The 25,575-nt window shown below is 32.9% G+C and overlaps 2 protein-coding genes across 3 annotated transcripts; one reads left to right on the forward strand and one right to left on the reverse strand.

Moving 5' to 3' along the window:
• The first annotated feature begins 4,338 nt into the window (after positions 1–4,338).
• Positions 4,339–7,860, forward strand: LOC108465648 (dolichyl-diphosphooligosaccharide--protein glycosyltransferase subunit 1A-like). Of its 2 annotated transcripts, XM_017766017.2 has the most exons (10): positions 4,340–4,555; positions 4,767–4,811; positions 4,920–5,554; positions 5,646–5,793; positions 5,872–6,048; positions 6,309–6,377; positions 6,506–6,595; positions 6,760–6,918; positions 7,009–7,233; positions 7,505–7,860. In XM_017766017.2, the coding sequence occupies exons 1-10, from the start codon at positions 4,460–4,462 to the stop codon at positions 7,694–7,696; spliced, it is 1,836 nt and encodes a 611-aa protein (XP_017621506.1). In that variant the 5' UTR covers positions 4,340–4,459; the 3' UTR covers positions 7,697–7,860. The 2 variants fall into 2 exon arrangements, with proteins under 2 accessions (XP_017621507.1, XP_017621506.1); XM_017766018.2 differs by lacking the exon at positions 4,767–4,811 and having other exon boundaries at positions 4,339–4,555.
• A 9,756-nt stretch (positions 7,861–17,616) lies between these two features.
• Positions 17,617–22,602, reverse strand: LOC128290524 (uncharacterized). Its single transcript, XM_053026205.1, has 2 exons — positions 20,516–22,602; positions 17,617–20,000 (listed from the first exon to the last, which is right to left on the reverse strand). The coding sequence occupies exon 1, from the start codon at positions 22,230–22,232 to the stop codon at positions 21,282–21,284; it is 951 nt and encodes a 316-aa protein (XP_052882165.1). The 5' UTR covers positions 22,233–22,602; the 3' UTR covers positions 17,617–20,000; positions 20,516–21,281.
• Between the last annotated feature and the right edge of the window lie 2,973 nt (positions 22,603–25,575).

Consider the following 25,575-nt stretch of genomic DNA (forward strand, 5'->3'; position numbering starts at 1 on the left):
GCAAAACCACTATTTTCACTACATGCTTTAATAGGTCCTCATAGATTAACCTATCACATTTCTACAATGTTTCATATAAGTCCATTTTAATAAATTCACATAGAAATGATCAAATTAATGCATGAAACTTTCATACATGCATTTATTAACATCATAAACATAGAATATAACAATTAATTATTTATAAGACTCGGTTTCGTGGTCCCGAAACCACTTTCCGACTAGGGTCAATTTTGGGCTGTCACAGTACATACCTGTACCAACTCTCAATATAACTATAGTCTTCCACAACTTTGACATTCCTATTGAACACTCAGAATATTAACAGATAGTCGGAAATCTTACACATAAGTGTCATATATGTAGCCAAAGCTACTTCACATCTCACAATACATATATACTCGTTTTCGAGCTATTCGCGGGCCTACTCACACAAGCTGTCAGTCAAGATGTAGGTATACAGTGCTGCTCACACAAGCTGTGCTAGACTACCCAGCCACTGATAGGACATACAAGACCAGCACCCGGATCACATAAACACATGGGTTCCTAGTGACATGTCACTCGTATCCTATTCTATTCCTAAGGCTCAACCGAAAATTCTCGCTTGTCGAAACTTTGTCAAATACGTCTAGTGAGTAAATCATAATTCATACAATATTAAAGCATTTAAAACATAAATATAACAATGCATTATTTACATACAAACTTTCCTCGGTACAAAATAGTAGAAATGGGACCTAATCATCAAACACTTTGTTTTTCTCCCGATCTAGGTCCGAACCTCGTTTTTCTTGATCTATAATAACAAATTTAACTTATTTAATACTCACATTATTCAATTTAGTCCAAAAATCATATTATGGAAAAATTACATTTTTCCCCTAATGTTTCACATTTTTACAATTTAGTCCCTAGGCTCGTAAATTGAAATTTATTCAATTTCTTCAACACCCAAGGCTAGCCGAACCATTTTCATACTTATACCAGCCCACATTTTCCACTTAATCACACTTTTACTACTTATTTTATAACTTTTACAAATAGGTCTTTTTTGACATTTTTACCGAAAATCACTTAGCAAAAGTTGTTTTTCTAACATCAAACATGCATTTTCTACCATTAGCCATCAAAATACACACATGTATAACATGATTCAAACCCTATACCTTAATCATACCTCAAATTAGTGCTAGAAATAGGTAGATCGAGTTACAACGACTTCAAAAATGTAAAGAGCATTAAAAATGGGGCTAGAACGGACTTACAATCGAGCTTGGAAGCTTGAAAAACCCTAGCTATGTCTTCCTCTTGTGAATTTTGGCCAAGGGATAAAAGATGAGCAAAATTTGGCTTTTAATTTGCTTATTAATTCATTTAATTACCAAATGGCCAAAATGTCATTTTCTTAAAACACTAAAATTTCTCTTACTTCATGTCCATTTTTGTCCACTAACTTATCAAATGGTCTAATTACCATCTAAGGACCTTCAATTTAAAATTTCATAGTAATTAGACACCTCTAGCTTCTAGAACTCAAGTTTTGCACTTTTTTCAATTTAGTCCTTCTTACTAAATTGAGTGCCCAAACGTCAAAATTTTCAAACGAAATTTTCACAGAATCATTCCATAGAACTGTAGACCATAAAAATATAAGAAAAAATAAATTTTTCCACGTCGAATTTGTGGTCCCGAAACCACTGTTCCAACTAGACCCAAAATCGGGCTATTACAGTTCGTCAATCCTAGTATACTAAGTTCTCTTAAATAAATACTTAATTTTAGGTTATTATCTTCTCAATCAATTAATCAAGTTAAACAATTAAATCATACAATATAAATATATATAAAAGCACAAATTTATTCTAATATTTACACAAACATTCAATTAACAAAGTTAAAGAAAGACATATAAATAATATAATAAGAAAATAGATAGAGAATGCTCATTGAGTAATCGATGTAATGGCACATTTTTGGAACATTCTATGCTCGTGATAGTCTCACTTCTAAATTATATCTTTCTATTAAACAAACATATAAATAATTAAGTAAATATGAAAAGTAGAATAAAAATCTGAAGAACAGTGTTTGGCTCCCTTAAGATCCCCCTAATTCAAGTTACAATGGCCCTTTATATAGGCTAACATCGAAAAACTAAAGTGCCTAAAATAACTTTGTAATAATTAGAGTTTGATTGGGAAAAGAACGCCCGACCTTTGAAAATATGGCTAAGATAATTCAGGAAAACATCACGTTGTCGCGACGTCAAGTGCTCCCACATCGCGATGTCGACTATGTTTTAGCCCTTCCTCATGTTTGTCTTTGGTGTTGCAACTCCCGTAACCCGATGTCGTGACACTAGCTCCAACTTCGTTCCTGAAGCTATTTTTTATGTCATGATTTCTATACTTCATTTTCATGACATTGGCAACAGTTCAAGCCCGAAGTTACATCTTTAGCTCCCAAATCAACTTGCATGACCACGTAACCTTATTAAATCAAAATGTTAAAAAAAACTATAGGAAAACATAAATTACTACTTTGAATTTAAAAAAACAAATAAACATTTAAATAACAACCTAGATCGTGGTTGATCAATCTGCCAAGTGAGTGTTTTTTTTTTATTTCAAAGTGTCATGCCAACAAATTTAATAGAAGAATTTTAATAATGTTAACAATTGGACCTAAAATTTTGAAATCTAATAAACAAATGGACTAAATTTCTGAAAATAAAAGTAAATAAACTAAATGTTAAATATAAGAAGAATATAGGGACTTAAAAGCATATTTTTAAAGAACAGGAAATTTTTGGATTAACCCAATCTAGGTATGCAGGCCTACCTTCATCGTTCAAACTCAGCTCATTGAATGCCCAATTTTCAATCCCGCTATACAAAGTTGGGTAAACTAAACTAGTAGTCATTCAACTATCAGTAATTTTTTTACCATTCAACTATGAAAAATTATAAAATGATCACTCAACTATTCGATTTTTCCTTTTTTAGTCGCTAGTTGTTAAATGGCTAATGGAAAGATGACATGACATCTTTTAAAATTGGTATGGTAACAAGTTTAACCCTAAATGTTTACATATTCTATCAATTTAATCTTAATTCTTTAAAAAATAGGTCTTAACGTTTACACATTACCTAAATTTATCCTATTTTACATGAAAATATAATTCAATACATGCTAAGAAAATTAAAATAAAAACATTTTTTTTAATTCTTGTTAAATTAGATAATTCTCAAATACATTGATTTCCTTATACTTTAAATGGTTGAGAACTTGATATCTCTCGATGACAATTAATTCATTTTTTTGTTTGTTTGAGTTGGCTGCCATTGATGAAGCAAATTGAAGGTTTTTTTTTCTTTAAGTTTTTAGACTTAAAATTGGGTTGAATTAATGAAATGGGTACTTTTTATTTTCAATGAATTGAATTGGCTAGTTTACAAAATTTAGGTAATTTTGCTTCTTATTGTTGTTCTTCATTTTTCCATTGAGTTAAATGTAAGGGCAATGTCACAAAGGGATGAAGTGAGAATACTTTAAATGTCATATTTACCAGTGAAATCCATTGCTTGATGTCAACTTTGGCTATCGTTAATGCAAGTTTACTTATGGCTATGTAAGCCTTTCAATTTATCCACTCACTAGACTCAACTAAGTTTAATGCAAAATCGACTTTGGAAGTTGATGATTCAAAAGCACTTTTATTTTCCTTTATACAGTGGGTTAATTGAACAAGTGGCGAGACTCTTTATGTTCGTTGGAAACATTAATGCTAATGACGACAATAACAAGAGCAACTCGGTTGAATTGACTTCAAATGAATCAAGCACGAATTTTATGAAATTTGTGAAGAGTGAACTGACTATAATTGAGTCATCTCAACTGCCAGTATTCAATCTAACAATAGAGAATTAGAGTATCAAAATTAAAGGATGAGAAAAGGTAAAAATGATGATATTGGGTTTTTTTGTATTTTTAATTTTAGCAAAATTAAAGGATGAAAAAAGGTAAAAATGATGATATTGGGTTTTTGTATTTCTAATTTTAGTATACTTTTGATCAAATTTAGCTAATATTTTTTTAACCTTTTAGGTGAGAAGGTCACAAAATATAAAATTGTAAAATAATCAAATTATATAATGTGTAAATGTTGAGAATTATATTTTTAAAATAAATTCTAAATTAATATAATATATAAATATCTAAAAGTTAAAATTGTTATTATATTAGTATTAAAAGCTGACACGTTATTTTTTTATTAATCATTTAATGATGGGTGATAAAAAATCATATAATGAAAGATTATTTTGTAATTTTTTATAATTATGCTAAAAAAAAAGAAACTTAATGATTACCAAAAGAGTCCTTCGTTCACTACAGGAACCAGAAACAAAAGAAGTCAACTAGGGGTCAAGTGCAATAGAGATTCATTTTCCCGACAATGAAGAGTTTCAGGTTTTGTTTCCTTATGCTTACAATCGCAATTTTGGCATCACCCGCACTTTCCGATCTGGTCCTTTCCAAAGTCGATCGACGCGTAAGTTTTTATCCTTCACTATTCAAACTTTCAAGCTTTCTAGGGTTTAATATTATTAATAGTATTCCTTGCGAGTTCATTTCTCTGATAAGTTCACGGCTGCTTCTGAAGATTTTATCCTTCTGAAACATCATCTCTTGGGTTGATCTGAACTGCTACAATAGTTGTATCTGTAAAGTTTTTATGTTAAAAGCGTCCCTATGTGTTGCAGATATATTTGACATCACATATTGTTCGGATTTCTTCAACTGTGAAGGTCCTTCAGTAACAAACACTTTCCTTTTCACTCTCAAATTGCTAATGCTTTCAACTCTATAATCTCTTTTCGGCTTTATTCTTTAATGTGCTGTTATATTGTCTTTAGGTGGAGAATGCAGGTCCCGAAAAGGAGTCCTTGGTTTTGCTGGCTTTTCCTGAGCAACAAGCCAAAAACATGGCATATTTGATGGCTACTCCACATGAAGGGAAAGGGAAAGTAAAAAACCCTGTTGTTGCTCTCCCTGTTGAGGCTGCCAACCCAAAAGACATGCCTGCTGCTTTGACATTCTATTCAGTATCTTTGCCTAAGGGATTAGCTGAGGGTGATAGCTTCACTTTTGATGTCTTGGCCGTATTTACCCATGCCTTGCGACCTATTCCTGAGCAAATCACTCAGGCTGATATTCAGCTTGTACTATACCAGGATAGTGCACACTATCTATCTCCTTATGCTGTGAAGGTTCAGTCTCTAAGTGTTAAATTGCCTGATTCTAGAATTGAATCCTATACAAAACTGGAGAACACAAAGATTCATGGTTCAGAAATCAAATATGGTCCTTATGAGAATCTTCCTTCATTCTCGTACTCACCCATAGCAGTTCATTTTGAAAGCAATTTACCCTTTGCTGTTGCTCAAGAATTGGTGAGAGAGATAGAAATTTCCCATTGGGGTAATGTGCAAGTCACCGAGCATTACAAGCTCATACATGGTGGTGCCCAGAGCAAGGGTGAATTTTCCAGGTTACTTCATATCTTTACCTTTTTGTGGATTATGGTGAGCGCTTTGCTGGGTTGGAAGTTTGTTACTGAATTATTACTTTTGACACTACAGGCTTGATTTCCTGGCCAGACCCAACGTTCGTGGTGCATCGGCCTTTAGGTATCTTGTTGCAAACTTGCCACCAAGGGCACATTCTGTTTATTACAGGGATGAAATTGGCAATATATCAACGTCTCATCTGCGGGGTGACTCCAAAAAGGTTATATTGCTGAGTAGGATTTAAGAGTATCTATCATTTGGTAGTTTATTCTTATTGAAGTACCATTTGTCTTTGTAGACGGAACTATTGATTGAACCTAGGTACCCGATGTTTGGTGGCTGGAGAACTGCTTTTACCATTGGATATGGCTTGCCGCTTCAGGACTTTTTGTATGAGTCAGACGGGAAGCGCTTTCTTAATATCACTTTTAGTAGCCCAATGGTTGAGTTGGTTATTGATGCACTCATTGTGAAGGTTTGTATCACTTCCTTCCCGAGCTTGCCTAAAACTTGTATAAGTACATATTTCGACTCTTACTAAATAGACATAGTTACACTACTTATTTGTTATGATTAAAACATGTCACCAAGTACTTAAATGGGCACTAGTGCTGCTGTCTTATTATGACCTTAGGACTAAGATATGTGCTTGTGTGTTATAATTGCAGTCTGGTGAATGGTAAGAGAGTTGTTTTCTTAGCATCCTCTTACAGTGATCTGGTACTTCGGTTGCAGGTTGTTTTGCCTGAGGGTTCTAGTGACATATCTGTAGCAGCTTCATTTCCTGTGGAGCAGTGGCAAGAGGTATTAGCAGGCTTATTATTTCTCTTCTATTGGAACATATGTTGTATAACTTAGGGTCGTATTTGTATTGAACTTTGAGTGTGAAGGCTTTGGTTTTTTATATATAATGTTTTTATGGTTGTATGCAGACCAAGATCTCCCACTTGGATATTGATGGTAGACCAGTAGTTGTGCTAAAAAAAACTAATGTTGTGCCTCAGCACAATCAATTTTTTCAGGTCTTCTTCTTTCTCAATTTTCAGTCTGAATGTCATGCACACTGCTTCTAGCATACTAGTGTAATGCCACCATTCTGCTACCTCCAAACACAGAATATTGGACATTAGGTTTTCATAATCCTATATTTACAGGGTTAATGGTTTGTTGTTTGTTTATCTTTCAGGTCTATTACCATTTCAGTCAACTATCAATGCTCAGGGAGCCACTGATGTTAATTTCAGGGTTTTTCTTCTTTTTTGTTGCTTGCATTGTTTATATGCATGCAGACATATCAATCTCCAAGTCTTCTGCTTCTTATTTGGCTAAACAGCAGTGGGAAGAGGTTAGTAGGATGTTACTATGCAATCTACTTTGCTCACCCAAATCACCATGTACAAGTGAATCGGTTTAAGAATTTTCTCTATAATTTCAGGTTCAGGCAGTGATTCAGCAGGTTCAGAATATCATAAGTAGATGCTTGACAACACATGATAACCTGGAAGCATCACTACGTGATCTTTCTAGGACTGGGAACATTCAAGCTTGTAAAGCTGCTCGAAAAGCAGCTGATGGTTTGTTAAAAGAGCTGTCCAAAGAATTGAAACCCTTGCTGACCTTCTTGCAATCTTCTCCATCAGCTGCTCAAGTATTACCCAAGGTTCACCTGTCTTTTACTGTTTGGTGTTGTTGCTCAACTTTTCTAGATCAATTAGATATGGATTTGTTGCCTTTCATGTTTGTCAATTGTTCATTTGTTGCAACATCTTGCTTTGGTAAATTTTAAACCTTAGCATGCAACAGCATTCTTGTTGTAACTTGACTATGCATGACAGAAATATTCTGTTTGCTCTGGATGCCAACAGCATTTATGATTTTATTTTGCTCTATATGGAATATTCGTATAAGTGATATTTTCTTTATCTGTGTAGGTGGAGGAGCTGGTGGCTAAGGAGAGAGAATTACAGGAAAAAGTAATGGTGAAGCACTCTACAGTGGTGGACGGCTATGAGAAGAAGTTGGGGGCCCGTGATATTGAGAACCGGGTGGCTTTGCAGCAACAGAAACTTACAGCACTGAGGCAAGAAGTTGATGATCTTCTTGAGTTCATTGATGAAATATAATATTAAGTGCTAAAGTAGGCATAATATTTTGGTCCAAACCATAGACCTGAGCTCCAACTGGAATGACCTTGCGATCTGTAATGCTGCGATCAGAATGTTGTGTAAGGATTATATATGAGTCTTAGTTAATCCTGATTTTGATGTTTATTGTTTTCTTTGTTGAATGTCATGTTTTTCTTAGTAAGGCTTTTTACTCACGATGCCAGATCGAAGAGTATATATCTGCCTAATTTATTTAACTGGAAAATGCTAGCTGGCTATATAAGTAGTGAACGTAAGGCTGTCTACAGCTGTGGCCCGTTGGTTTGTGGTTTGTGGTTTGTGGTTTGCTGAAATAGATTAGCTTCACTTGTGAATGGCCGAATGCTGCAGTCTGAAACATTAAGCCATACCAGCCCACTAGTTTTCTTCAGGTCTTTAAGTAATGGTTAATTATAGTTGTAGCAGAAAAAAATTTGCTGAGTTATCTTTTGTTTTGTTATGCCTATATGACCTGTGAAGCAGAGAATGGGAACATACTGGAATGAAGAATTAAACAAACTTCTCTATGGATTATATTAGGACTATTTTCTTTCCCCTTTCTGTCATGCTCCCTCTTCTATCTCTTTTCTTCCTGCTGTTGTAGTCTTGTTTGATTGTTAATCTATGACCAGCATCACTAGTATTAGAGTTAACAATTGTCCTCGGCGATGGCAAGTGGTGTTACAACAGGATTTCAGAGGGATTTTGGTGAAGAAAGAAATCAAGATCGGCCAAGCTTCTAAGCTAGATTTGAGCAGGGCTGGAAAATGCTTGATGATCTTCTGAGCAGCCCTTATAAAAACATTATTAACCCCTATCCTGGTAGAATTACCACCTTTATTACCAACATTTACAACCCTTTTCCTCACTTAACATTGATAAGGCAAACATTAATCATCTATTCGCGCCTATAAACCTCCAGTTGCTAAACCCAAAGCCAAGAAACCAGTATCCAAAGCAATCTTGGGTTAAGGATCCTGCATTACTTCGTTCTCTCCACAAGATCATGCTTATGGTTGGATTCAGCCACAATATAAGATCTGTTTGGGTATTTTCACAGTTCATTAGCGGCGGTTAAGGTAAATTGCACAATTGGTTACACAACTTTTATAAATTTTCATTTTGGGTACTGAAAATAAGAAGTTTGCAATACGAGCATTGTTATGTATTATTATTTTAATAATTGTCGTTACATATTTTCATCATTTTAGTCATCAGCTATTAATATGGATCGTTGTCTAAGGCGAAATTTTGTAACACATTAGGGCATCCCATTAGTAAGCCGACGTGGGCCGATTCCCCCAATTCTGATATTATTGACCGATTTGTGCGGATATCCAGAAATCTTTCTCATTATCACAGTGGATCTTCAAAAAAAAAGTTTGTATCGAATAAAATATATACTTCGATTTTCTTGTATCCAACGTCTTCACAGCATTATCTATTAGAAATGAATTTTCTAGCATTTGACTCGCACCCATTGAAGGATTTAATCGCACACTTGAAAGATAGCCCGTAAAGTCGAGAGAATATTTAGATAATTGATTTATACGGACTCTTCCTGATTGAGACCACAAGTAAAAATAATATTGTCATAAATCGACAAAGTAATATTTCCACTTATTGATCAGAAGAGACGTATCCTTTGAGGCCAGAATTGACTTTCCTTGATACCTAATAAAATGTATGAAAGGGTCTTTGAACAACCTTAGGTTGTATGACATAGGCTCGTTTTAGTCACCCAGTATAGGGAACTGAATTATTTAGCTCTTGAGATGAAATCCAAGTTTTTCACCCATAATGCAGTTCAATGTAAAAACTCTTTTTTTTTCGGTAAAAACTTAGTAATTTCTTACAAAACCACAAGGTTTTTCCTTTTATTGAAAAAATAACTAAAAGAAATTCTAAAAAGAAGAAATAAAGCAAATTTAAAAATAAGATGATTTTCCTCGTAAAATTTAAGTTTTTTTTTAATAAAAACCTAGTAATTTCTTGTAAATTAGACAATATAGTGTAATTGGATAAAAGTGTTATTACTAGGGTAATAATTTATACTCTTATAATTCAAAGAATTATAATTCCCTAAATATGTTTAGCCAACAAAGTGTGATTATATCATAATTCCGTTGTTATATTTGGCAAGTACAAATAGTAATTACATGGTTGTATAATATATATATTTATAAAATATATTAATTACTATAAAAATTATCGGTACAATAACAAAAATTCTAAACGAGTAACAAAATTAATATCAAATAATCATACGTAATATGTTAGTCTAAGAAAGTAATCAATAATACGATTACTTTTAAAAATAACGAGCAAAATCAACAATGCATGCAATTTTATATAATTGCTCTGACATTTCATATTTGTTGGGTTATGCCGTCTCTAACATTTAACATATATTTCTTATTATCTTCTCTTGGTCCTTGATAGAATTATTCATTATCTAAATCTAAATATGTATTATTAAGATTATCAAGATATTCTATAATGTACTTTTCAAAGTATGGATCATATCAATTCCACTTATGAATGAAGTTATGAAGTATGCAATATGCTCGTATGAGCGATGCTATATTGAGGTGACGTTGTTAATATGAGAAATCTTTTTTAGAGTAACAAATATCCTCTCAACTATACTTCAAAGCTTTGAATGTCTCAAATTAAAGAGTTTGCAAGCATCTCCAATGCTTATGTCTAGCTCCATTGTCTCAAAAGGTATTGTACCCCACAATATGGTATAAATTTTTTTGTATTTGAATAACTAACATTTACCACATAATATTTGAATTTATCGTTCAAATATTCTCGTAGCTTTAATTATAAAAAACTTACATAAACTTAATTCAAGAAAAACTTATGCCATGTTATAACTTTTTATTACATAAGTTAAGTTAAACTAATATAAAATTTATAATATTAATGCGGTTTTTCGTCAGTAACTTTAGAAAATTATTTTTAACACTTTTTTTTATAAATAAGTATATTGGCTTTTATAATATATAGCATGGTAGGTGAATAAGTTTTTTTTTTTGGTACAAAATGATTTGAACCCAGATCATTCTCGAGAAGGTGAACACTTGACCAATAGGTTATTTAGAGTTCATAAAACATGATTTGTAAATAAGTTATGTCTATACTTTTGGCTCTAAATTTTATAAATAAATATATTATAACACACTGATTATTTTTACAATATATTTTTGATTAGAACTTTAGAATTTTTAGGATTTAATTACACAAAAAAATTATAATATAAAATACACAATATCTTTTTTATAATATATTTTTAAGATTTATAATACAACTTTATTTTTTTTTGTCATAACCATCCCAAATATTAGGTATAATTACTCATGTAATTACTCTAATTCTTACTCTCCCACCTAAGAATTGGAAAATGTAATTGAGTGCTGCAATTACACCTAATTCAATGGACCCCACCAATTATATTGGTTACCAAAATATGTTACTTTTGTGTAATTACAAGTAATTGCACCCAACTTCAATTACTAGTAGGTTAGTTTCTAAACACTACTTTATGGGAAAAATAAAATTTATTCTTAAAAAAGAAAAGAAAATGAAAATGAAAAATAAATTAGTTTTTATTTAAAAACTAAAATTATCCTATAAAAACCAAGTTTTGCGTTCCTTTTACTAAGAAAATTGAAATTAATTTTAAAAGGAAAAAATTAAAGGAGATTAAAAGGAAAAATACTTTTTCTAACCCAAAATTTTTTTTATAAAATTAAAGGTTTTCCTTTATTGAAAAAAAGTAAAAAAAATTAAAAAATAAAATAAAAGACTAAAATAAAAACTTGCTAAAATTGAATGACAAAAATAAGTCTATGTAATGACAAATTGTAAGCAAGTGATTAAAATGGTAAAAGTATGTAATAACCGTGCCAATATCACAGACTTTATTTTTTGGTATTTAAAATGAAAATTTATGAAAACTTAGAGGTTGATGTTATTATGAAAACAATGTCATCTGTGTTGTATTGGAAGGATATTGAAAAAGATGCCAAGCAATAAAAGAAGGAATGAATTGTCTGTTATATATCCAAGTATGATGTTTCAGCTTATCCTGCCTCATTGCAACATTTGAGGATACTAGTTAAGTTTTGGAAACAAATTTCTCTTAGACTTCATTAGAATTTATAAATCCTCGAGAAAAATAGTATTTTAGTCATTGTAAAAGTAAGATAGTAAACGCTCTAAAGTAGTAAAAGTATCATAAAGATTTTTGTATTAGAAGTTTGATTGTATTTTGGTATTTTTACTAAAAAATGAGCAAACCAGTCATTGTGTGTTAGATCAAGTAGCAAATTGATCATTCTATTAAAAAATTCATCCACTTTTATTGTTAAAAATTGGTCCTTGTACGTTAGCATAAGAGATATACGTGATAGACCATGTATCATTGTTTGGTTATGTAAAAGTTGAACGTCAACAATGACAATATAGAACGACTGCAAAGAAAAAGAAAGAAAAAAAAAACACATAGATTTTACGTGAAAATTCTTTCGGGAAAAAACCACAGGTAGAGAAGAAGAACATTCACTAATGTCGAATTCGAATGATACAAGAGGAGTTTAGACTACATTTATTTATAGGTTGAAAAACCTTATTCTAGTCAATGTCAAATAGATAAAATGTAGTAAGGTTGAAAAACCTTATTATAATCAATATAAAATAAAATAAGTATAGTTCTATATGGATTTTACTTTTATTTTACTTTACCACTGTATTTTATTTTAATAAGAATTCGATTCACTCAACTCTAACAATCTCCACCTTGACACGAATTCTCAACGAACATGTTCTTCACCCTGAACTCTCAATGAATAAGTTCTCCACCTCTTCCACGAAGCCCCTTAAAGAGTATTTTTCAACAATGAACACCAACCAAGTCCAAGCAATGCTCAAACTTGGTTATAGGAAGTGACTTAGACATCATATCTGCAGGATTCTCATGAGTACTAACTTTGCTCACAATAATATCTCCACGAGCATAATATCACGCACAAAATGATACCAAACATCAATGTGCTCTGTTTTCTCATTAACATTTCATCTTTCGTAAGGAAGATGACACTTTAACTATTACAAAACACTATACTAAATCGAAGGTCCTTACTGAGTTCACCAAAGAGTCTCTTTAACCATTTAGCTTCTTTAAAAGCCTCAGTAATCGTCATGTACTTAGCTTTAGTAGTAGATATGGTAACTGTATTTCGCAAAGTGGCTTTCCAACTGATTGTGCAACCCCCAATTGTAAAGACATACCCTGTGAGGGATCTTCTTTTATCAAGGTCTCTAGAAAAATCATAATCGACATACCCAATGACTCCATCTTTAGTTCCTCCAAATTGTAAGCAAACATCAATAGTACCTCGTAAGTATCTGAAAATCTACTGAACCGCTTTCCAGTGTTCTTTGCCGGGATTCATCATGTATCTACTAACTACACTAACTACATATGATAAATTTGGACGTGAGCAAACCATAGCATACATAAGAGATCCCATTGCATTAGAATATAGAATATATAACATATAGTAAATCTCATTATTTGATTGAGGAGACAAAGCCGATGAAAGTGTAAAGTGGGTTGCTAATAGAGAACTAACAGTCTTGACATTCTGCATATTAAACCTACAAAGAACTTTCTCAATGTATCCTTTCTGACTTAGGTACAATTTACATGCTTTTCTATCTTTAAGAATCTCCATCCCAAGTATATTCTTTGCTACTCCCAAATCCTTCATCTCAAATTCTTTACTAAGCTGGACTTTGACCTTTCTTATCTCTCCTTTATCTTTGGCTACTATTTACATGTCATCAACATAGGGGAGTAGATACACAAAAGAACCATAATTGTTTTTCTTAAAATAAACACAACTGTCAAAGCTTTTTTTTTTTAAAATCATGCATAGTCATAAAAGAATCAAACCTCTTATGCCACTCTCTTGGTGACTGTTTCAAGCCGTAAAGAGACTTTTTCAACAAGCAAACATAGTCCTCCTTTTATTAGATTGTAAAAACCTCTAGTTGTTGCATATAAATATCTTCCTCAAGTTCTCTATGCAAGAACATTGTTTTTACATCTAACTGCTCAAGCTCTAAATCATACATGACCACAATACTAAGCAAGGCTCGAACTGAACTATGCTTCACAACTGGAGAAAATACATTTGTAAAGTCTACACCTAGAATCTGACTGTAACCTTTTGCAACCAGCATTGCTTTATATTTGGGTTCTTCAGCTCCTAGAGTCACGTCCTTTTTCTTGAACACACGTTTACAAGGAACAACATTTTTACCTTTAGGAAGCTTCACTAGATCCCATGTTATGTTCTTATAGAGCGATTCCATCTCTTCTTGAATGGAAATCATCCACTTTTCTGAATCTTTATAGCTAACTACCTCGGAATAAGTAGATGACCCTTGATTTGAATCTATATCTTCAGCCACATTTAAAGCATAAGCAACTAGATCAGCCTCGGGGTACCTTTTTAGAGGTTTAATTTCTCTTCTAGATAAAATAGAATATCATGGTGATGACTGTGGTGAAAAAGAAACTCTACTCTAAGTTTTTGTTTTAACCTGATAAGTAAACTCTATTGTAGATCTTGGATCAATTGAAGCTCCATCTGCTTCACTTATGTGTTTGAACTTTGCTTGTCTTTATTGAAAGAGTCTTTAAGAGGTAAGTTAGGCAACATAGCAGTTTCATAAAAAATAACATCTTTGCTAATTACAACTTTCCTTATTTCAAGACACCATAACTTATACCCTTTAACACTAGCCTTAGAACTAAGAAAAATACATTTAATAGATCTAGACTCCAATTTCCCATTATCAACATGACCATACATAGGACACCCAAAAATTATCAAATCAGAATAATCAGAAGGAGTACCAGACCATACCTCTTGTGGAGTCTTTTTCTCAATGGTAATGAACGGAGATTGGTTAATCAAAAAACATGCTTAGAGGTCGCTTCAGCCCAAAATGACTTCGGTAAATAAGCATTTGACAATATGCATCAAACATTTTCCATGATTATTCTATTCATTCGTTCTGCAACACCATTTTACAGTGGAGTATAGTGAACTGTTAAGTGTCACACGATCTATTCTGATTTGTAGAATTCATTAAACTCATCTGAACATAATTCCAAACCATTATCCGTGCATAGGTGCTTTAATTGTTTTCCTGTCTACTTTTCGATCATATTCTTCCAATTCTTAAATGTGGGCAACACATACTTTTCTACTTTAAGAAGTATGCCCAAACTTTCTGGAAAAATCTTCAATAGATGTTTGCATATAATTAGCTCCACCCCTTTAAGGCACTCTAGATAGTCCCTAAAGATTAGAATAAATATAATCCAGTGTTTTCTTCGTGTTAGGGATTCCTCTGGTGAGCCAAACTCTCTTTTGCTTCTAAAAAATGTAGTGCTCATAGAATTTCAGTCTACTAAGGCCTTATCCATCAAGAAGCCATTTTTTGTTCAATTATGTCATGTCATTCTCACTCATATGCCCCAGACGTATATGTTATCATCTGACAAGGAAGAGGAAGCGATGGTTGCATCACCAGTAACAGTTGAACCCTACAACACATATAACTTGGCAGTCTTTCTCTGTCCTTTCATCACAATGAGGGAAGCCTTGCTAATATTTAGAACTCCACTTTCAGTTGTGTACTTGTGCCCTTTTGAATCAAGGGTACTCAACAAAATCAATTCCTCTTCAATTCTAGTACATGTCGTATACCACTAAGTGTTCTGAAGATTCCATCAAACATCTTAATTTTGATCGTGCCAATACCTGCAATTTTACATGAAGCATTATTTCCCATCAAAATAACACCTTCAGACACAGTTTCATATGTTGTAAACCAATCCTGATTCGGACTTATATGGATCATGCAACTAGAATTGATGATAAACTTTTCACTCACTTTAGAGTTGCCGGTAGAAGCAACTAGAAGTTCATCATCACTGTGGTCTTTAACTACATCGGTTTCACTAAATTTTTCTAGTTGTTTTCCCTTTTAATTAGCAACCTTCCTTTTGATCTTATTTTACTCAGACTTAATGTGTCATTTCTTCTTGCAGAAGTTACATGTTTTACCTCTGTTTAAAGATCTCGATCTTCCTTTAGATTTATTGCGAGGATTTCATTTCTGTGTCCTCCCATAATTATCATCAATATTTTGTGCTTGTCTCCCATGAACAATGAGACCATCTCCCTGAAAGTCAAATCCAACTAAAAGATGTTTCATCTTATCATACGAGGTTAAGGAAGTATAGAATTCATCAACTATGAGAGATTCGTGACTATACAAAATTGCATCTCTAAAGGTTGAATAAGACAGGGGCAATGAAAAAATTAGAATTAACCATAAATCTTCTTTACCATACTGAACCTCCATGGCTTCTAGATATGAGAGAATTTCTTTAAACACATTTAAGTGTTTGTGCATAGACTCACATTCCTCCAAACGATGAGCATAAAGACATTGCTTCATATGCAGCTTGCTAGTTAGGTTTTTCAACATATATAGCTACTCAAGCTTCTTCCATAATACAACGGCGGTCTTTTCCTTTAACATGTCCTATAGAATTTCATTCAACAGATGCAACTGTAATTGCGTTAAAACCTTTCGATCTTTAGGTCTCTTCTCTTTATCTGTCAATGTCGAAGGCATCTTATCTAAACCTAGCAGGGCATCCCTCAAATCCATCTGCGCAAGAACTACCAGCATCTTTACCTGTCACAATGCAAATCTAGTGTTGCGATCTAACAGCGGAATATCATACTTCATTATCACCATTACCATGATCAAGACAAGCAACCCAAAAAGCTCTTGATACTAGTTTGTAAAAGTTGAGCGTTAACAATGACAATATAGAACGATCGCAAAGCAAAAGAAAGAAAAATAAGACACACAGATTTTACGTGGAAACCCTTTCGAGAAAAAATCACAGGTAGAGGAGAAGAAAATTCTTTAATGTCGAATTCAAATAATACAAGAGAAGTTTAAACTATATCTATTTATAGGTTGAAAAACTTTATTCTAATTAATATCAAATAGATGAAGTGTAGTAAGGTTGAAAAATCTTATTCTAATAATTGTAAAATAAAAGAAGTATAGTTCTATATGAATTTTATTTTATTTTATTTTACCACTGTAATTTTATTTTAACAATGATTCAAAACTCAAATCTAAAATATTATTTTTTTATTTACGCTAGTTTTCAACAATACAAATGGATGTAATTTTTAATAGAAAAGACCAATTTAGTCTTTGATATAAGATACATGGACTAATTTACCTATTTCTTAAAGAGAATAGATAAAATATAATTTAACTCCTAATACATATAACTCTGTACGATACTTTTACAACTTTAAAGCCAATCAAATCGCCTTAAGGGATATGATATAGAACCCCAAATCAAGATTGAAGTTGAAAAGAGGAATCAAATTTAAAAAAAAAAAAAGATAGATCTTGTGACTGTTTGGAAAGTTTTTTTCGAAAATTCAAATCTTAACAGATTACCCCTCAAAGGCAGCATATATAATAAGAAACAATGAATTAAAAAATAAGAAGAAAGAAATCAGCTTTAGGGTTTCTTAACGAGCAAGTTGTCCAAAACTTGAAATAATTAAAATTCAAAATTATTAAATCAAAATGAGAAGATGTTAAGGTGTAATTTTTCAAGTAGAAACGGAAGAGAAAGAAGGAGATTAGAGAGGAAGAATTGAGAGAGAAAGAAGAAACCAATTTTTGAATATTTTCATAACTACAGCAGTTAAAGCATTGGTTGTGTATAAGAAAGAAAAAAAATAACCCAAACAGTTATACAACCCATATTTAGTGGGCTGTTATGCCAACTCATTTATGCATCATTTCGTTAAAACAATTAGATGAAACACATCGTTTAAGAAACACAAATAACAGAATTAAAATAAGCCAGAAATAATAAAACTTATAACCCAAAATAGTTGTTGAATAAAACGTTCCGTATCAACTACCTCCTGTCAAAATAAGATCCTTGTCCTCAGGGATTGAAAGTTGGAAAACGTTATTGCACATTTGATAGGTCCTCCTAAGTTGAATATTCAGGAAATTTATTTGTCATCGGATCAATACCTATGTCACAACTCGTGAACCCCTCTTAACAATCCTTCGGTCAATAACTCAGACTGGTTCCTTCTGGTAGAGTCGCATCAAGATCCATTTGAGGTATGTCCAGCTGGCTAGGAGACTTACCGATATGTTTCTTAAGCAACAAGATGTGGAACATGTGATGAATTTGTGCTCCAATAGGCAACTTCAACTGATAGGCTACCTTTCCAATCTTTGCTTCCACCAGATATGGTCCATAGAATCGAGGGGATAATTTTTGGTTCAAAGTTCGCTTGAGAGTATGCTAGCAATAAGGCTGGATCTTTAGGTATATGAGATCCCCCACCTCAAAAGCCTTTTCACATTGCCTTTTATCTACAACTTACTTCGTCCGATCTTAAGTCCATTTCAAACAGAATTTCAGAAGCTGTCGAGCTGCTTCACATTGTTGCAGACTACGATCTACCACTTTCATAGGAGAATATCCAGCTACATACGGTAAATGATTCCGGAGAACTTGTCCGTATAGAGCCTCATATGGAGTTGTGTCAATAGCCGAATAGTGAGAAGTGTTGTACCACCACTCCGCTAATGGAAGCCAGAGTGACCAGTCACTAGGCCGTTCCCTGCTCATGCACCTCAAATAGCTCTCCAAACAATGGTTGAGCACTTCCAATTGGCCATCAGTATCTAGGTGGTAGGCTGTTGAAAGGTGAAGTCGTGTACCCAACTTGCTGAAAAGTTCTTGCCAAATTTGCTAATAAATATTTTATCTCTGTCAGAAATTATGGTCTCGGGAGCACCATAAAGCTTGTAGACTTGAGATAAATAGCCTTGAGCTACTGTCAAAGCCGTGAATGGGTGAGATAGGGGAATTAAGTGACCGTATTTAGTCAAACGATTTACAACCAACAAGATCGTGTTGTACCCTTTCGAAGTCGGCAATCCTTCGATGAAATCCATTGTAATTGTTGACTATGCACGATCAAGTATGGGGAGTGGTTGCAATAATCTGGGATGGGCAGCATTATCTCCCTTACGTCGCTGACACGTAACACATTCCTTGACCCACTATTGAATATCATTGAAGAGCTTTTTCCAGTAAAACAGCCCTCTAATACGACGCCTGGTAGAATGAATACTGGAATGACCCCCTAATGCCCCTTCGTGGAAATGAATGAACAAATCTTTCCTTAAAGAACCAAGGTTGCCTACCACCACCTTTTCTTTTCTTCTCAAGATCTTGCCATCCCATCCATACTTGGGATGTGCTTATGGTTACTGTTGCACTTTCTCACATAGCTGCCTCACATGGAATCAATTTTCCAAGAATCAACAATTCGAACCCACAAATTCGACCAAGGGGTGCTTACTGTAATTTGCTGTAGCTGGCCTTCATTTGACTGTGGCCTTCGAGACAAGGCATCGACCACAATGTTGTGAGCCCCTTTCCTGTAGCTGACCACAAAGTCATAACCGAGCATCTTTGCTACCTATTTTTGCTGAAATGGTATAATGGCATATTGTTTAGTAAAAAAATCAGACTTTGATAGTCTATTCAAATATGGAACCTCCTTCCCACAAAGTACGCATGCCATTTTTCTACCACCAAAAGGACCGCAAACATCTATTTATCATAAATGGATAAGCCTTGTACTTCACCCCTAAAGGTTTGCTAAAGAAAGCTATAGGTTTCCTTTGTTTTTGTAACACTGTCCCTACCCCTTGTCCACAAGCATCCGTATCAACATAAAATTCAAGTTTGAAATCGGGTAAAGAAAGGATTGGAGCTTGACAAATTGCATGTTTAAGTTGTTGGAATGCCTCGACAGCTTCCTTTGACCATTCCCATACCTTGTCCTTCTTGAGTAATATTGTCAAAGGCTTGGTCATTACTTCATAAAGTCAAATAAACCTCCTGTAATAACTGGATAGACCTAAGAATCCCCTGAGTTCTTTAACTGATGTAGGCGTAGGCCATTGTAAAACACTATCTATTTTAGCAACATTCATGGCAACACATCCTTTTGAAATTACGTAACCAAGATATTCTATCTCCGTCGTCCCAAATTGGCATTTGCTTACTTTGGCAAATAATCTATTTTCCCTCAGCAGTTGAAGAACATCCCTGCGATGAGATAGATGAGCAGACCAGTTTTTAGAATACACCATGATATCATATAAAAAATAAATAAAATAAAATCATTTTCCTAAGGTAAGGCTTAAAGACTGAATTCATCAAAGCTTGAAAGGTAGATGGGGCATTGGTCAAGCCAAAAGGCATGACCAAAAGTTCGTAATGGCCCTCATGGGTACGAAAAGCGGTTTTGTGGATATTAGCATCATACATTCGAATCAGATGATAGCCGGAGCGTAAATCAAGCTTGAAAAAAAATTAAGCATGCCCCAATTCATCAATTAATTCTTCAATAACAAGTATAGGAAATTTGTCTTTTATTGTAAGCTAATTTAATTATCGGTAATCCATGCATAATCGCCAGCTCTCTTTTTTTTTCTTGATTATGACAATGGGAAAAACAAAGGGGCTATTGCTATCCCGAATAATCCCAGCTTTTAGCATATCATCAATTAGTCTCTCCATTTAATTTTTTTTCAGCGTGGGATATCTATAAGGTTTCTCACCATTTGGTTCTCATCATGCAAAGGAATTCTATGATCCTATAATCGTCGAGAAGGAAGGCTCGTTGGTTTTTGAAAGACATCACCAAACTCCTTTAGAAGTTGTTGAAGTTCTTCATTAGTTGAAGGGTGATGAGCTTTCAATGAGACTTGTGCTATTGGAGTTAACAACATAGGGCATGATCCTTGTTCAACCATCGCAAAGTATTTGGAAGGATGAAACACGTTCATCACCAAAATAGCATCAAGTTGAATACCCTGTAGTATGCAAAAATCTCCCTAGTAAGGAAACCACATGGTTAAAGAGCTAAAATTCCAGCTGATAGACCCGAGTGTTAACAACCACTACACTCTCAGCACCAAATCGCAACCCTTCAATAGAAGGACCAAAAAATCAGTCTTGAAAGAGTAGCCTGGGGTTTCCCAAGAAATAGCTCGGCAGATGCCTTGTCTGAGCATACATCTTTCATCAGTGATAGTCACTTTCAATTTACAAGTCGGTTCCACGTACAAGTTAAGTTTCTTAGCGAATCGAGAATCCACAAAATTATGTGTGCTTCCTGAGCAGACCAAACTGATTACGGATGAAGCCCCAACTGTAGTTGCCACTCGCATCGTGTGAAGCCCTTGTGAACCTTGTATAGCATGTAGAGAAAGAAGAGGTGGTGTGGTTGTTTCTTTTTCACGGTCAACCTTGTCAAGTGTATCCAGTGGTTCAGTTTCCTCTGTAAGTTCATCAATTTGAGGGCTCCTAATATCATCCTCACTATCAGGGTAAGGTTCGAGCATTACCTAATACAGTTGTGATTTGACACACTTGTGCCCTGGAGAGTATTTGGCTGTACACTAGAAACACAACCCTTTTTTTTCTCCGATCTTCCATATCAACCAGGGATAAGGATTTTGTCGATCCTTTCTGATTTCCTACTACTATAGAACTTGACCCATGAGTGAGCCTTGGAACCAAAAAAGATCGTGTAGGAGAAGATAGTGTTGGAGGTAAAGTAGCCCTTTTAGTATGACTCCCAATCTGACTTGGCCAGAATTTCCTTTGATTGTAGCCCAAAATCTCCTCCACCTGCTTGGCCATCAAATAACCCTCCACTAAAATCTTAGGTTTAAATAATAAAATGTATTGTCGTATCTCTATTTTCAAGTTGCTCACAAAAATATCTAAAGCATAATCATCTGGTAAATGATGTTGATTCAGCAAACTAAGAAAAGAATCAAGATACTGGTCAATGGCACATTGTTGTTTCAGTGCCACTAGCACTGACATAGGATTTAGAAACGAATTAGTGCCAAATCTTTCTTTCAAGGCACGAGTATAGGTATCCCAGGTCAGTGACGGTAATCCCCCATGTCTTTGAGCAAAGAAGTGATGCCACTCTAACTCTCTTCTATCCAGATTCAGCATCACTACCCTCACTCGAGCATTACCCAAGATGTTCTCAGCTTCAAAATACTGATCTAACTTGGACCACCAACTCCTAAAATTGGAATCATCAAATTGTGGGCAGTCAATTCTAAATCCCCAGTGTGATGTATCAACTCTTGTCATCCTCGAATTCGCTCCTTTTGGTCCCAAATCTGCCCAAGCATCTTTGATCGAATACCCCAGTGGAGCTTCCCCCATTATTACCTTACCCTTGTCATGGATAAGGTTGAGAACAGATGTTGAAGTCACCTGGCTGAAATACTTCTCAGAAAGAACTTGCATATCTGTTCGGATCTCTCTATAGAGTTAATCCATTCTACCGTTAAGTTGCGAAAGGTCCGCCTGCACCTGCGACATTTCCTACTGGATGTGTGAAATCTTTTTCTGAAGACGAGTGGTTGGGCCTTCACCGGTCATGGAGAATCGTTAGCTCTTATACCTTTCTTACGGTGTATTTTTTCAACTAGAAATAGAAGAGAAAGAAGGAGATTAGATAGGAAGAATTGAGAGGGAAAGAAGAAACCAATTTCTGAATATTTTCATAATTGTAGCAGCCAAAACATTGGTTGCATATAAGAAAGACAAAAAACAACCTAAACAGTTGTACAACCCGTATTTAGCGGGCCGTTATGCTAACTCTTTTACACAACGTTTCATTAAAACAACCTGATGAAACACATCGTTTAAGTAACACAAATAACATAATTAAAATAAGCCATAAATAACAAAACTCATAACCTAAAATAGCCGTTGAATAAAACATTTCGTATCAAAAGATGGAAAAAAATTGAATCAACAAAATAGAAGATGAACAATATGAAGTGAATTGAGTGTTATTAAACTTTTCCAAAAAGAATTTTAGAGAAAAACAATAAATGGCTTTAATAAATTCTCTAAGATTTCCTAGAGTTGGATCAAGTTGAATGAATAAGCTTGTAAGGAAAGAAAAAAAATAAATCTTTTAAAGGGAAAAAAGAATTAGTTGTTATGAATATATTATTAAATGGATGTTTATCATGATCAAGATAAAGTTTTAGTATACTTTAAATTCTAATAGTTATTGGAATTAAATCTCTTTTATACTTCTTATGCCTATAAATAGAGATTCTGATGAAGCATTGTAATCACCCCTTTTGATCATTAAAGTACATTCTCTGTTACTTTCATATTTTCTTTGTTCTTTATTCTCCCCATCTCTCTTTATTTTATAACATATTATCAGTACGATATTGCTCAAAGTGATAGTTCCTTTTATCGACGATCAAGTTTATCCTCCACAATTTTCAATTTCTTTGACGGCAAAATGCAAAGTTTTTACAAGAAGTTTATTTTATTTAATATTTCATATCAGATTATTATTTTTCATTCTTCTTTCATTATATGTTATCATTATTTTGATTAACTTATTTTACTTTTTGTTCTTAAGGATGGTGAAAGATTTGATACCGTTATCTATATGAAATCAAGAATATTTTCGAACTATCTCATACCTTCTAGTGATGATGATGTTGTTAAAGATCTTCAAGTATATTTTACTATGATTTATTTATTATATCATATTTATTATAATTAGAGACTAATCATGACAACATGAATAGATAGATTTTAATTTAAAATCCACGCATGTTTGCGATGGTGATTATGAAATAAAGAATCTATTGGGATGTTTATAAGTCCGTCCTACTAGATTTGTTGTATTCCCCAAAGTGAATGTAAACATAAAGAAAATAAAATATATACTAATTGACCACTAAAAGTGGGAACATAATAATAAATAAGAGAACAATGAGAGTTTTCAAGACAACTTTTCCAAGGGTAAAGATAACTTATGTTATCAATATGATATGAAAAATTATTAGCCACGTATGTGGCATATGCCCAAATATTTTGTTTCTATAAATATTCTTTGAGGAATAATATAAAATGTAGTAATGAATTCTATCATTACGGATAGAAAATATTTATCTTATTTGGTGCTGAAACAAACAAATATTATTCCAGTATTTAATAATACAAAATTAGTTGAAAGCTCCAAAAGAGCTAATATATCACTATCTAAAAAGTACAAAATTTGTGATGGTTAATGCATTACTTTTAAAAGTTATTTGTAATGGATCTCATATTGAGATTGTGAATGAGAAAAAATTATATTTCATATGAATAAAAAAGGGATTGAATTATTAATTTATAATATTTATGATATTCCTTTGTCATCATCCCTATTAAAGGGGTTGAAAACAAAATATTTGACTATAAAGATCTACTCATAAGCAATAGAATATGATAATTCTATCTAAAGCTTATTATGGTTGAATGCATCTAAAGTTGCAAGTATTTTTTAAAAACTGTAAGTATAATTCTACAGTATTCAGAATAAGTTCTAAATTAAAATTATGTGGTAAAATTTTACTGATGAAAACTTGTAAGAGAGAAAACTTATTTATGAAAAGTCATTGGTTATGTACTCGTTATACACATGGAAAATAAGATTCACTCTCAAGTTTGCTATTAATAGATTTTTGGGCATTTGAAGATTTTATCATATTCCCTGAAGTGAATATTACATACAATTATTTTGAAATTATATTTATTGACTTGGTGGCATCATAGACTTCACATTGATTTAGACATTTCCAGTAGTAAATATCACAATAGTACTTATATGTGGATACAAATTAAAAGGAATAATAATAAAATTATCAATTTGTTACAATTTAGTACAATTGAAACACATGCTAGAAATTTACTAATACAAATGTGTTTACTACTTGGCGTGACCAGTTGGACCATCTTGGATCATAAATGATGCGAAAATTAATTAAGAATTCATATGGACATTCAATTAAAGAATTAGAAGATTCTTTAATTTAAAAAATTCTCATTTGTTTTTTGTTTTCAATGAAAATTCATTATTAGAAACTCACTAGCTAAAGTTGAGATTTAACGTTTTGCATTTCTGAAATGAATATGGGCCCATTCATCCACAATGTGGATGGTTTTGATATTATACGATTCGAATAATTCAAAATTTAAACTTTTTTTTCGATCTTTTCGAGTCAAATCAAATTTTACTTATCCTAATTAACATTGATCTTATTTACTTTGTCTAGCTTTTATAACTCTTTAAACTATTGGGCTTTTAAGTAGTGTGTAACGGTTGAACCTATTGATGCAAATTATTCCAGCCCAATATTTGTTCTTTTGGGTTCTTTCATTACTAAAGATTGATAAGATCTTTATTAAAAAAAGTTTTTTCAAATTAGTTTATTTTTACAACTGTTTTAAAACAACTTAAACCAAAATTAAATTGTTCTTTCAAATCTGATTTAATAAAATTTTTAAAAATAAATTTTAAATTTTAAATTACATTAAAGTTTTTAAAAATTATTTAGTTTTAAAACAATTGATACAAAATTAAATTGTTTTGTTGAAAACATTTTAGTAAACTTTTAAAATTTAATTCAAAACAATCTTTTAAAGAAAATTTACTTTAATTTAAATTTTTAATATAATTTACATTAATTTTTAAACATTTTAGACGATTTTAAAAAAATTAAAAAATTACATTGTAAGGTGCAGGATTTAAAGTTTGGGGTTTATGGCTTAAATTTAAGGTTTGGGGTTT

This window comes from Gossypium arboreum, chromosome 3 (assembly GCF_025698485.1).
Source record: "Gossypium arboreum isolate Shixiya-1 chromosome 3, ASM2569848v2, whole genome shotgun sequence".
Lineage (NCBI taxonomy): Eukaryota > Viridiplantae > Streptophyta > Magnoliopsida > Malvales > Malvaceae > Gossypium > Gossypium arboreum.